Source organism: Lathyrus oleraceus, chromosome 4 (genome assembly GCF_024323335.1).
Source record: "Lathyrus oleraceus cultivar Zhongwan6 chromosome 4, CAAS_Psat_ZW6_1.0, whole genome shotgun sequence".
In the NCBI taxonomy this organism is placed as follows: domain Eukaryota; kingdom Viridiplantae; phylum Streptophyta; class Magnoliopsida; order Fabales; family Fabaceae; genus Lathyrus; species Lathyrus oleraceus.
In genome coordinates, this window is record NC_066582.1 from 165,207,965 (window position 1) to 165,220,198 (window position 12,234).

At 33.2% G+C, this 12,234-nt stretch overlaps 1 protein-coding gene across 1 annotated transcript; it reads left to right on the top strand.

Annotated features, from left to right (window-relative positions):
* Positions 1-2,866: 2,866 nt before the first annotated feature.
* Positions 2,867-4,667, top strand: LOC127136529 (uncharacterized). Its single transcript, XM_051063075.1, has 2 exons — positions 2,867-3,290; positions 4,429-4,667. Exons 1-2 carry the CDS (start codon positions 2,867-2,869, stop codon positions 4,665-4,667), a joined length of 663 nt encoding a protein of 220 aa, XP_050919032.1.
* The last annotated feature ends 7,567 nt before the right edge of the window (positions 4,668-12,234 follow it).

Here is a 12,234-nt window from a genome sequence, read left to right on the forward strand (position 1 = left end):
TAATGCTGAAACATGACTTAGCAACACTTTAAAACTTATGCTATTAAAGAGACATTTTAACAATTTTAACAACATTTAAGAAATAGTAAAAAAAAAATAGGTAAAAAATTGTTTCCCTCAATTGATTGAAAATAACTTTTTTTGTGTTCATAGTTTTTTCATGAGGACAAGAAGAAAAAAAAGTTACATAAGTGGATAGATGCAAGTGATGAATAGATATAGCCAAGTACTATATAGCATACCAATAATAATGTTCATATTTATGTCGTCAACGATAGTTAGGACTTTAGGTATCCGCAATAAAAGCAAATAAAAAGTACAAATTCCACATTGTAGCATTGCTGATTGATTGTCCCACGCTATTCACATTTCATAATTGCTCCATTTCATTACTCTCCTTTGACTTCATTTATCATTACAGAGAAGTACTACTCCTAGTAATAATTTCTTGCAGACATGGATGAGGGTGGGGAAGCTCTGCTTCAACAATTAAATTCATCTTCGAGTCAAAAATATTATAACATTACATATTATTTGAGTCATCCACGAGGTTCATAAAAAAGATTTAAAATTAAAAACACGTAAAATGTTAATCTTGCATATCAGTCCTATTGTTTTTCAAAATTTCTAAATAATTTGGAGCAAGAGAATAGTAGTTGAAGTATTAAAAATGTCATAATTTCAACGCTCCTCTAACAAAAATAACATCTACCTGCTAACCATAGTCAATTAGAAAAAGCTTGACTGATGCACATGGGCTCCAACAAAATAATACTTGTTTGCCCTCAACTCAACGTAAGTCCACACGCACAGCTCCCCTTTTAATAAACATCATGGATTTCATATATGCAGGGCCAGTCCAAATAACATGCATGTGTCAATGGCAGACATAACATACAACGTGGGGACAGAGGTAAGAATCCAAAAGTTCCAAGTAAAATGAAACGATGAATTATTTTTCTTATATAAAAAAAGAAAAGAAACCAATGAATTAATCATGCAGTGCAGATGATAGTGTTTGTGTATTCATTGTTGTGGGCTTGTAGCAATCATTTGCGTTGCATCAATACTTTGTTACTTTGCGGCAGACATCAATACACGACCACAGTGGTTAACAAAAATAAATACTCTGTGAATCTTATTTTCAGAATGTACATTATTTATTTAATGAATATAAATTTCAGTGTTATTGAAATTTTATATAAGCTATTCATATAAAATTTTATTGAAATTTATCTTTTTGGAATGTTATTTTTCAAATTAAAAATGGTTGGTTTATAAATATCAATAATTTATCTATATTATTATAAAATATGATAGGTCTAACTTATTTCTAGAAAATCAAACTCTAATACCTTATTAAAATAATGTGTTAGTTTATATATAGTTTTTCATCACAACCATACACGTGTACTTTATGTTACAGTTTGTTATCTAGTAGTTATTATCCAATATATATATATATATTGGATATTGAGTTTTGTACAAACTCATGAATGAATAAGAGCTTTATCTCCTCTTTCACGTTATCTTCTTCCTTTTCTATCTTGTTCATTCTCTTCTTATTCTTGGCTTCAAGTGTCATTGTTGCACAATTGGCATGGTATCAGAGCTTTCAAAGCTCTTATAGCCATTGATTTCTCTCTTTCATTTCCTGTTTCTTACGTTTTCTACATTTTTTTTCTTCTGTTTTCTCTGCTGCAGAATCGAACTCTTCGAAGATTATCCTTCGATTCTTGATTTCCTTTTCTTCAATGGCTTACCAGAACTACCATGATTTTTCTACAAATTCCACAAATCCTTTCTATCTTCATCCTAATGAAAATCTGACACTCATTCTTGTGACTCCATTACTCGATGACAAGAACTATCACAGTTGGTTAAGTCGATGCATATTGCATTGATTTCGAAGAACAAAGAGAAGTTCATCGATGGCTCCTTAACCAAACCTCCAGTAGCAAATCCTTTATATGCTCCATGGATTCGATGCAACACCATGGTACTTGCTTGGTTACACTGTTCCATCTCAGAAGCCATTGTCAAATTTGTCTTGTGGATCGATAGTGCTGCTGGTGTTTGGAAGAATCTCCAAACTCGTTTCTCTCACAGTGATCTATTTCGCATATCTGACATTCAAGATGATCTTTACAAACTGTGTCAAGGTAATCTTGATGTCTCAAATTACTTTACTCAGTTAAAAGTTTTATGGGATGAATTGGAAAATTATCGCCTTGTTCTTACTTGTTCATGCGTTATACCTTGTTCTTGTGGTGTTATTGCTTCAATTAGGAAGTATCATGAACAAGACTGTGCAATTCGCTTTCTAAAGGGATTAAATGAAAAATTTACACATTCTAAGTCGCAAATTATGATGATGAATCCCCTGCCAGACATTAACAAAGTGTTTTCTCTTGTTATTCAATAAGAACGAGAGATGCATAGTTCAATAACTGCTATGAATCCTACTGCTACTAATACTGAGGAAATTGTGGCATTCCAAATTCAAACCAACTCGGGAAGTTCTAATGGAAAACCTAACTACTCAAAGGGAAAGACTCAAGGGTTTAATAGTGCTTGAGGTCATAATCGTGTATGCGGTCATTGTGGAAGAATAAATCATATTGTGGAGAGTTGTTTCATGAAGCATGGTTATCCACCTGGATTTAAAGGGAAGAGTAAATTTCAGAGTGCTGGCAATAATGTTTAATCCATTGTTGCAATTAACACTGCATCTGATACTTCTCCACAAGGCTCAACAACATCTTCTTTTGGATTCACTCAGGAGCAGTATAACAACATCATAGAATTACTTCAATAGTCCAAACTTAGTCCTCAAGCCAATTCTATTTCCATTTCCCCCTTTGCTATGAACTCTCATTCAACCACTCATAATGGTAAGCATGCTAACCTATGGATTTTAGATACTGGTGCAACGAACCATATTTCATTTGATAAAACTGCTTTTCTTACATGCACTAATATCATACAAGTTCATGTTAATCTACCTGACGGTTCTCATATCACTGCATCCATGTTTGGCAATGTCATTGTGTCACCTTATCTTACTTTACACAATGTTCTTTACATGCCAAATTTTCATGTCAATCTTATCTCTATTATTAAGCTTGTCAGTAGTAATAATTGTTCTATTCATTTCACTGTTGATACTTGCCAAATCATGCAGAATCTTTCCAAGGCAATGATTGGTACAACTAGGTTGCAACGAGGACTGTATGTTCTTGACTATGCACCTCAACCTTCATCTTATAATTTAATTGCTAATGATACTTGTAATCTTTGGCATTATAGATTAGGACACATTTCTGATATAGGTTTAAATGTAGTTGCAAAATTGTTTCCTTTCATCCCTTGTACAAATAATAATAAACATTGTGAACCTTGTCATTTTGGCAAACAGAAAAAGTTTCCTTTTTCTCATAGTAATACTCAATCTTGTGCCCCTTTTGAAATACTTCAGGCCGATGTATGGGGCCCTTTCTCTACTATCTCTTTTCTAGGACACAAATATTTCTTGACCTTGGTTGATGATTATAGTAGACACACTTGGGTTATATTTCTTAAAACAAAAGATCAAGTTAAAAATATCCTCATTAAGTTTATAGTTTACCTTGAAAACTAGTTCAAATCATCCCTAAAATGTCTTAGAACAGATAATGGTACAAAGTTTCTACCCTTATCTGAGCTTCTTTTGTCAAAAGGCATCACACACCAAATATCTTGTGTTGAAACACCCCAACAAAATAGGGTGGTTGAAAGAAAGCATCAGCACATTTTAAATGTTGCTAGAACTTTATATTTTCATTCAAATCTCCCTATGAACATGTGGAACTTTTGTGTTCATCATGCCATCCACTTAATAAATAGACTACCTTCTCCCCTCTTAAAAATGAAAAGTCCTCATGAACTCTTATTTTCTCAGCCACCCTCCTTATTACATTTAAAAGTTTATGAATGTTTATGCTTTGCCACAACCTTACAAGCTCACAAAATCGAAATTGACCCTAGGGCCAGAAAATGTGTGTTTCTTGGTTACAAGGATGGCACAAAGGGTTTTATCTTATATGATTTTCACAGCCATACTACATTTGTCTCAAGAAATGTTATCTTTTATGAAAATAATTTTCCATTCAAAATTAATCAGGATACCATAAATCAACATAAACAACCTCAATCTAACCCACAATCTCACTCTTTTCTTGATGATATACCTATTATGCATAGGTATGCTACCACTACTGATATGCCTATTTCACAGGAAAGTGAATTACAAACTATCTATAATGAAACTAACACCCATGCTGGTCCTTTTGACTCAGCCACATCCCCTTTATCCAATATCCCACATCCTGAGTCTGTCACCCCCTCCTATAAACAATTCAATTAATTCAAATTTTCCTAACACTACAGTTTTCAATGAATATGATCATATTCCCTCTAGTAGTCACAGTCTTATCCATAATACTGACACTTATAGTCCTGTAGATAATAACCAGTCTGCTCAGTCTTTTCCCAATAGTTGTACCCCTAGTTATAGTATATTTCCTACTGCTGTTGTTGATAACACCTTATCCATCCCTATAGCTCTTACTGATAATCTTAATCCACCTCAGCCTATGAGACAACCTTTCATCCTCCAAGTTACTTAGCAGATTATCACTACTATTCTACTATAAAAAAATCTCATTCATTGCATTCAAATGATCTTAACATTGCATATCATTTATCTTCAGTACTTACTTATGATAAATGTCTCCCATCTTATAAATATTTTTGTTGTGCCATAACCTATAACACTGAACCAAAATCTTTCACCCAAGCCATTAAGTTGGACTATTGGAAAAATGTTATGAACGTTGAATTACAAGCTCTTACTGAGAATCACACTTGGGATGTTGTTGAATTACCTTCTGGTAAGAGACCTATTGGATGTAGGTGGGTTTATAAAATCAAATACAGGGTAGATGGATCCATTGAAAGTTACAAGGCTAGGCTGGTAGCAAAGGGATACACACAAATGGAGGGCATTGATTATTTTGATACATTCTCACATGTTGCAAAAATCACCACAGTTAGAGTCCTTTTAGCTCTTGCAGCAATCAAAGGCTGGCATTTAGAACAACTTGACATTAACAATGTTTTCTCCATGGGGATTTAAATGAAGAAGTTTATATGAGTGTTCCTCTTGGTATGTACACACTCCTTCTACCTCTCAAGTTTGTAAACTTCATAAGTTAATATATGGCTTAAAATAGGCTAGCCGTCAGTGGTATGCCAAACTCTCATCTTTTTTAATCTCCATTGGATATTCTCAATCCAGGGCTTACCACTCTTTGTATGTTAAGGCTACTTCTCATAATTTTACTACATTGCTAGTTTATGTGGATGACATTATGTTAGCAGGAGATTCCATTGATGAAATTCACTCTGTCAAACATTTATTAGATCAAAAACTTTTAAGATTAAAGATCTTGGTCAGTTGAGGTATTTCCTTGGCTTTGAGATTGCTCGATCCAACACAGGAATTTTCTTCAATCAGCGGAAGTACACTCTTGATCTCCTAGAAAACAGTGGATTTCTTGCTTCAAAACCCTATGCAGTTCCTTTTGACCCTAACACCAAACTATCTGCTAATGATGGTCAGACATTAGGAGATCCTACAAGCTATAGACGTTTAATTGGCAGATTAATCTACTTGACAAATTCTTAGCCAGATATTTCTTATGTTGTGCAACATTTAAGCCAATATGTTTCCAATCCATTGCTCCCCCACTATCAAGCTGCAACACGGATCCTTCGATATCTAAAAGTTGTCCTTGCAAAAGGCTTACTATTTTCTGCTTCCAGCAATCTTAAATTATCAGCTTTTGCTGATTCTGACTGGGCTCGTTGCCCTGACACCAAGAGGTCTGTTATGGGCTATTGTGTTATCCTTGGTTCTTCTTTGCTGTGCTGGAAATCGAAGAAACTGAATACTGTGTCTCGCTCTTCAACTGAGACAGAATATCGAGCTTTAGCCTCACTGATGTGTGAGCTTCAATGGCTGCAATTCATTTTCCAAGAATTCAAGATCATTTTTTCTCAACCTACTTTTGTATTTTGTGATAGCAAATCTGCTATATATCTTGCTCGCAATCCTACGTTTCATGAGCGGAGCAAACATATTGAACTTGACTGTCACGTTATTCGTGAGAAGCTACAATCCAAGTTAATTCACATGTTACCAGTCTCGACAAAGTCTCAGCTTGCAGATGCCTTTACTAAACCATTACACCCACCTTCATTATCTTCCATTTTATCCAAGTTAGGATTATATAGCATCCATAGTCCAACTTGATGGGGGATGTTAATATAGCATAGTTTATATATAGCTTTTCATTACAACCATACATGTATACTTTCTGTTACAGTTTGTTATCCAGTAGTTATTATCCAATGTATATATATTGAATATTGTAGGTTTGTACAGACCCATGAATGAATAAGAGCTTTATCTCCTCTGCCATTGTTGCACCTTTGACATAATGTGATAAGACATAATTTATCTTTATAAAATTGACTTGTAAGGTGATATTACCCTCACATATAAATTATATATTATCTAACGTATATAAGTACGTTATTCATAAAAAAAAAATTAATATATTATTTTAAGATATTTAATATTAACGTCTTAATTTGATGTGTTTTTACTAATTACTGTTAATTTTGATAGAGAATTGATATATTATCTAATGTATATAAGTACATTATTCACTTAAAAAATATATTTTTAATATGCTATTTCAAAATATTTAATATTTCAATAATACTTTTTACTTTTTCAATTTTAAAGTGTGCTTTTATAGAGAACAAAAAATAATTTTTTATATTTATAGTTTTTTATTTTAAGAATATTATTATAACATATAATACTTTAAAAATGGTTATTTAAAACCTCAATAATTCATCTTCAATACAATCATTAAAATGTTGTCAAAATGAATAACTTAAACATTGTAATGAATTGGAGTTTTGAGAAGTTTTGGAGGGGTTTTCATAATATTTTGAATTCAATCTACGTTGTTAATACTCTTAAGAGTAAAATTTATTACTAATAAACAACCATCTATAAAAGCATTTTCTTAAGAATGCCAAAATACAGATTTTGTATGTCCAATAAAAACATATATCATGGCCTTTTTGTATATATAAAAGCACTTCGAATTTTTGTATATTCAAGAAGAAAATAACTTTTTTTAAACATGAAAGAGAATAAAAATTGAGGAATGCTCTTCTCACCTTTTAACCCATTCTCGAGAAATCAGAAATGGCCTTTTTAAAATTTATAATATATTTTTGTATGCATCTCAAATACACTACACTCGTTTATAAGTGAATCAATTCTTCATTTTACTAAAAACAATAATTCAAAAATATACTTATAAACTAAATTCTTGCGCAACTTTTTTGCTTGGATGTGGTAATATTTTATATATTTACTTTGCTTTTAAAGTAAAACAGATAAACACAAGATCATTTTCAGTATAACAAAATATATAAAGCAAATTGATTATACATTTTTTTGTACCATTAATCTCTCACGAATTATTATGAGCAAAATGAAAAATTATAAATCCCATTTAACTCCCTTTCATTATTTCAGTAAGTTCTTTGTCTCAATGATGATATAACTTCTTCAATGCTACAACATTTTGATTTATTACTACTAAAACCAGTTTGAAATTTTATGAGAATACTTGTGCATTTGTCGCAAGAATGTTGGCTAGACTTTAAATTCTGGTTTAATTGATTACTTTCAAATTTATTTCGGAAGTATTTTAGAAATATATTTTAGGCTATTTTTTTGGAAAAAAAAATATTCACTTATGAAAGATTAATTGAAATACACGGGTCAGTGTAAAAGGGTTTTACACCATCACTTAATTATAGATGTTGGATATTAAAAGAAGTTTGATTTTTATTTTAAAAATCTATAAAATAATACAAACGGATGATGGTGATGAACCGACGGTGTAAAACTTTTTACATTGACAGTGTATAGTAATTAATCTCATATTGTAATATGATGCTTTCAAAAATAATTTTTTTAATTTTAAAAATATTATTAATTTATTTTTCATAGGATGCGTAAGCACCATAATCTCTTAAAAATAGCCAACTAAAAATATTACAAGAAGTAGCCCAAGTTGGTGTGGCCCATAAGTTGTAAAATAAGATAGGCGATTTTCTTTGTACCAAAAAAAGACTTGTTTTTGTGAGGTCTTTATTGTCAAGATTTTTGTAAGGCCTTAAAGCATGGGCTCCATTTTATTTGGGCTTTGGCTGACCCTTATATATGAGAATTTTTTCTACCACCTTCAAATTTAATCTGAGCCACCCACATGAACAATGGTTTTATTGCTATTATTGCTTTAAAAATATGATTTTTTAAAGTATAGTCACTTATTGGATTTTTCGACATAGTATCAGTTTTTTTTTTGTGTTTATTTGAAGAAATACCGGATATTATAAAAAAAATATCGGATATTTTGAGATTATTTGAAGAAATACCAGAAATTGTAAAAAAATACCTTATATTTTAAGATTATTTAAAAAAATATCTGAAATTTCCAAAATTCTTGGTAAAAAACATTGTTTTTTTGTTAATTGCATGAAGAAAATACTGATTTTTCCAAATATCTGGTGCATGTATACTGGATGTTTTAAAAAATCTGATAACGCAGTGGATATTTTGAACAAAATAATCTGGTACATACCAAATTTTCCGAATATTTAAAAAATCCGGTAGTAGTGGTGAGTTTTGAAAAATCCTTAAGTTTTTGACATTTTTAGCAAAATAATTAGATAATTAACCAGATAAAATATATACATATAATGCAAAATGTGCTACAATATCAATATAAAATAAATTATGTTGACTTCTTAACTTCTTCTTCATAGTGCCTTGTATGTCCTGGATATGCTATTTCTCATGGTCTTGAACCTTCACTACAATTATGTCTCCATCAGTCAGTGGCGGGAAGAAATGGACAATTTGGTTTCAACTTCACTTAAATCCAATGATTTTTGTAAATAAAACCAACTGCAATAAGTTTATGTATGATCGCAACTATGGGTGGAGATGTCACTAATGGGAAGAAAGTGATGTTAAGGTTCCTGGGCAATGAGTCCAATATGACATTGTATCTTGAAGCAATAGTGTAACCTATATCAGGAATCACCATGCATTTGTCATGACTTTACACACCCAAGCTAGCCACTTCCTAACTTCAGAGTTTGTGTCATATAATACATTGGAATATATTTGATGGTTTTGATAAACTTTAGCATATAACAGCGTTCGAACCAAATGCTTAGACTCTTCATCTCATTCAAGTAAATCTGCAATAGCACGAAAACTATTATTTCCATCTTGACCCACAACAACAATTTCATCAATGTATTTGTTGGAAATCCACCATAACCTATGGAGAATTTCTATTAATCTTGATGAACAAGATTGTTACCAACCATACAATGACAGTGAAAAGAAAAGAATGATTGAGAAAGAAAGAAAAGAAACGTTTAAGAAGAATAATATTTTCTGCAGAGTTTTCTCTCTGCCCATAACCTGTGGAAAACTTCTTTATTCACTTTACAACTACAAAATTTTGTGAATACAATGTTATGAGTTCTTTCTTCTCTTCATATAAGAATAAGGGTTACTCCCTATATTTATAGATTTAGGTTAGCTTACTCCCTAAGCCAAAGCCCAAAACTATAAAAGCCCAAAATAATTAACATTACTAAAAATAGGGCTAAGTCGAAATCCTATGTGAAGTAACATGCTTCGACACTTCAACATACTAATACAACTCGAAACATCCTTGTTCTGTCGAGCAACCTGCTTCGACACAAGGAATTATAATTTAACACACCACCTAATTCATTGTGTTTAATCTATCTACACTAATTATAGCTCTTAGTCTTTTAAACCCTTCGACCTGCACGCCCTTCGTCATGATGTCTGCAATCTGATTATCAGTTCTGCAGTGTTCCAAATTCATCTTCCCATCTGCTACATGCTCTCGAAAATAATGGAACCTTATTTCGATGTGCTTGCTTCGACCATGTGCTATCGGATTCTTCGCCATATTGATATCTGACATGTTGTTGATCCTCATGGTAATTACTCAATGAGTCTTTGACGTTATCTCTTCGACCAGATTCACCATCCACGTTGCTTGACATGCACAAAGGAAAATAATTGTGTATTCTGCTTCGCAGGATGATAATGCCACAACTGGCTCCTTTCTCCAACTCCAAGCAACTAGTGCACCACCTAGCATAAACATATAACCAACTGTGAATTTTCAATCCTCAACATCACTACACCAACTTGAGTCAGTGTATCCCACTAGTTTGAATTATTTTCCTTCATCAACTGCAGGAAATAAAAGACCATAGTCAAAAGTTCCTTTCAAATACCTTAGTATCCTCTTCGCGGCTGCTAGATGTGATACATTTGGCTTCTGCATGAATCTACTTACCATACCTACACTGTATGCTAAGTCTGGCCTTGTGTGGCAAAGGTATCGAAGTGACCCAATAAGTCTTCTATATTGGGTTGGGTCGACATCATCTGAATTTGAATCTTTCGACAGTTGTATTTGGGCTCAGCTGGAGTCATAGTTGGGTTGCAATCTTGCATCTCAAATCTCTTGAGTATTTCACTTGCATACCTTTTTTGATGCATCATCAAACCTCTACCACTCTTGTAGAATTCGACGCCAATGGAATATGAAATGTCACCCAAATATGACATTTAAAATTCCTTGTTGAGATCACCTTTGAAGTCTTCGATCTCTTTCTTGCAGCTACCTGTTATTAACAAGTCATCGACATAAAGACATAGTATAAGGAATTCACTTTTTCTTCTTCTTACATATACTCCATCTTCAGTTTTGCACTTTACAAATTCCTTATCCCTTAGAATAACATCTATTTTCTTGTTCCAAGCTCTTGGAGCTTATTTAAGTCTGTACAGGGCTTTATGCAGCCTGTACACCTTTCTTTCTTCCCCTTGTTTCACAAACTCAACTGGTTGTGAAACACAAACTTCTTATTCTAAAGGACCATTCAGGAATTCATATTTCACATCCATCTGACACATCTTCCAGTTGTTCATGTTTGCTAGACCAACAGCCAACCTGATTGTTTCGATCCTAGCAACAGGTGTAAAAACTTTGTCGAAGTCGATTCCTTCTTTCTGAAGAAATCCTTTCGCCACAAGTCTCTCCTTGTGCTAAGTCACTTCTCCTTTGGGATTCAGCTTCACCTTGTATACCCACTTCACATTGATTTCCTTTTTGTCTTGGGGAAATTCAACAAGTAACAAGTGTTGTTGGCTTCGATTGACTTCAGTTCTTCGTTCATTGCTTTCACCCACTTCGAATCTTTCAATGCCTCAGTTGCATTAACTGGTTCAACATTTGCGTAGAAAGTATAGTGTACCATCTCACCTTCTTCATTGACCATATCATCTGATGTAATCAAACATTCTTGCAACCTTGCAAGCACGTGTCTTCTTCTTTGAGGTCTACTTGGGCCTGCTTCTCCTCTAACTTCTTGTTGAACTTCTCTTTCGACTTCACTAGTTGGTTCATCATATAAGATTCTCACTGAATCCTTCTTAACATTCTCAGTCCAATCCCATTCCTTAAGCTCATCTATGATCACGTCCCTACTGATCACCACTTGCTTGTTCACTGGGTCAAACAACTTGTATCCTCCAGTTGACTGATATCCTATCAGGATCATCTGACTCGACTTGTCATCAAGTTTTCTTCTCAACTGATCTGGCACATGTTTATGTGTTATAGATCCAAACACACTCAGATGACTCAAGCTAGGCTTGACACCAGACTAACATTCTTCTAGTGTGATTCCTTCTAGCTTCTTCGTCGGGCATCTGTTCAGGATATATGTTGCAGTCGACATAGCTTCTCCCCATAATTCTTTAGGTAGATACTTATATTTCAACATACTTCTAACCATATTCATGATGGTTCTATTCTTCCTTTCTATGACTATACTCTTTTATGGAGTGTAGGGTGGCACCACCTCATGCACAATCCCTTCTTTCACACATAATGCGTCAAAGTCTTTAGACACATATTCTCCACCACCATCAGTCCTCAAAATCTTGAGCTTTTGGCTGCTTTGTCTTTTGAC

What these genes read in the sequence shown, in the direction of transcription:
- LOC127136529 (XM_051063075.1), top strand. Translation starts at nt 2,867, where the DNA reads ATGAACTCTCATTCAACCACTCATAATGGTAAGCATGCTAACCTATGG. An exon ending in TTTAATTGCTAATGATACTT is followed by an intron (nt 3,291 to 4,428) that starts GTAATCTTTGGC and finishes CTAACACTACAG; the next exon opens with TTTTCAATGAATATGATCAT.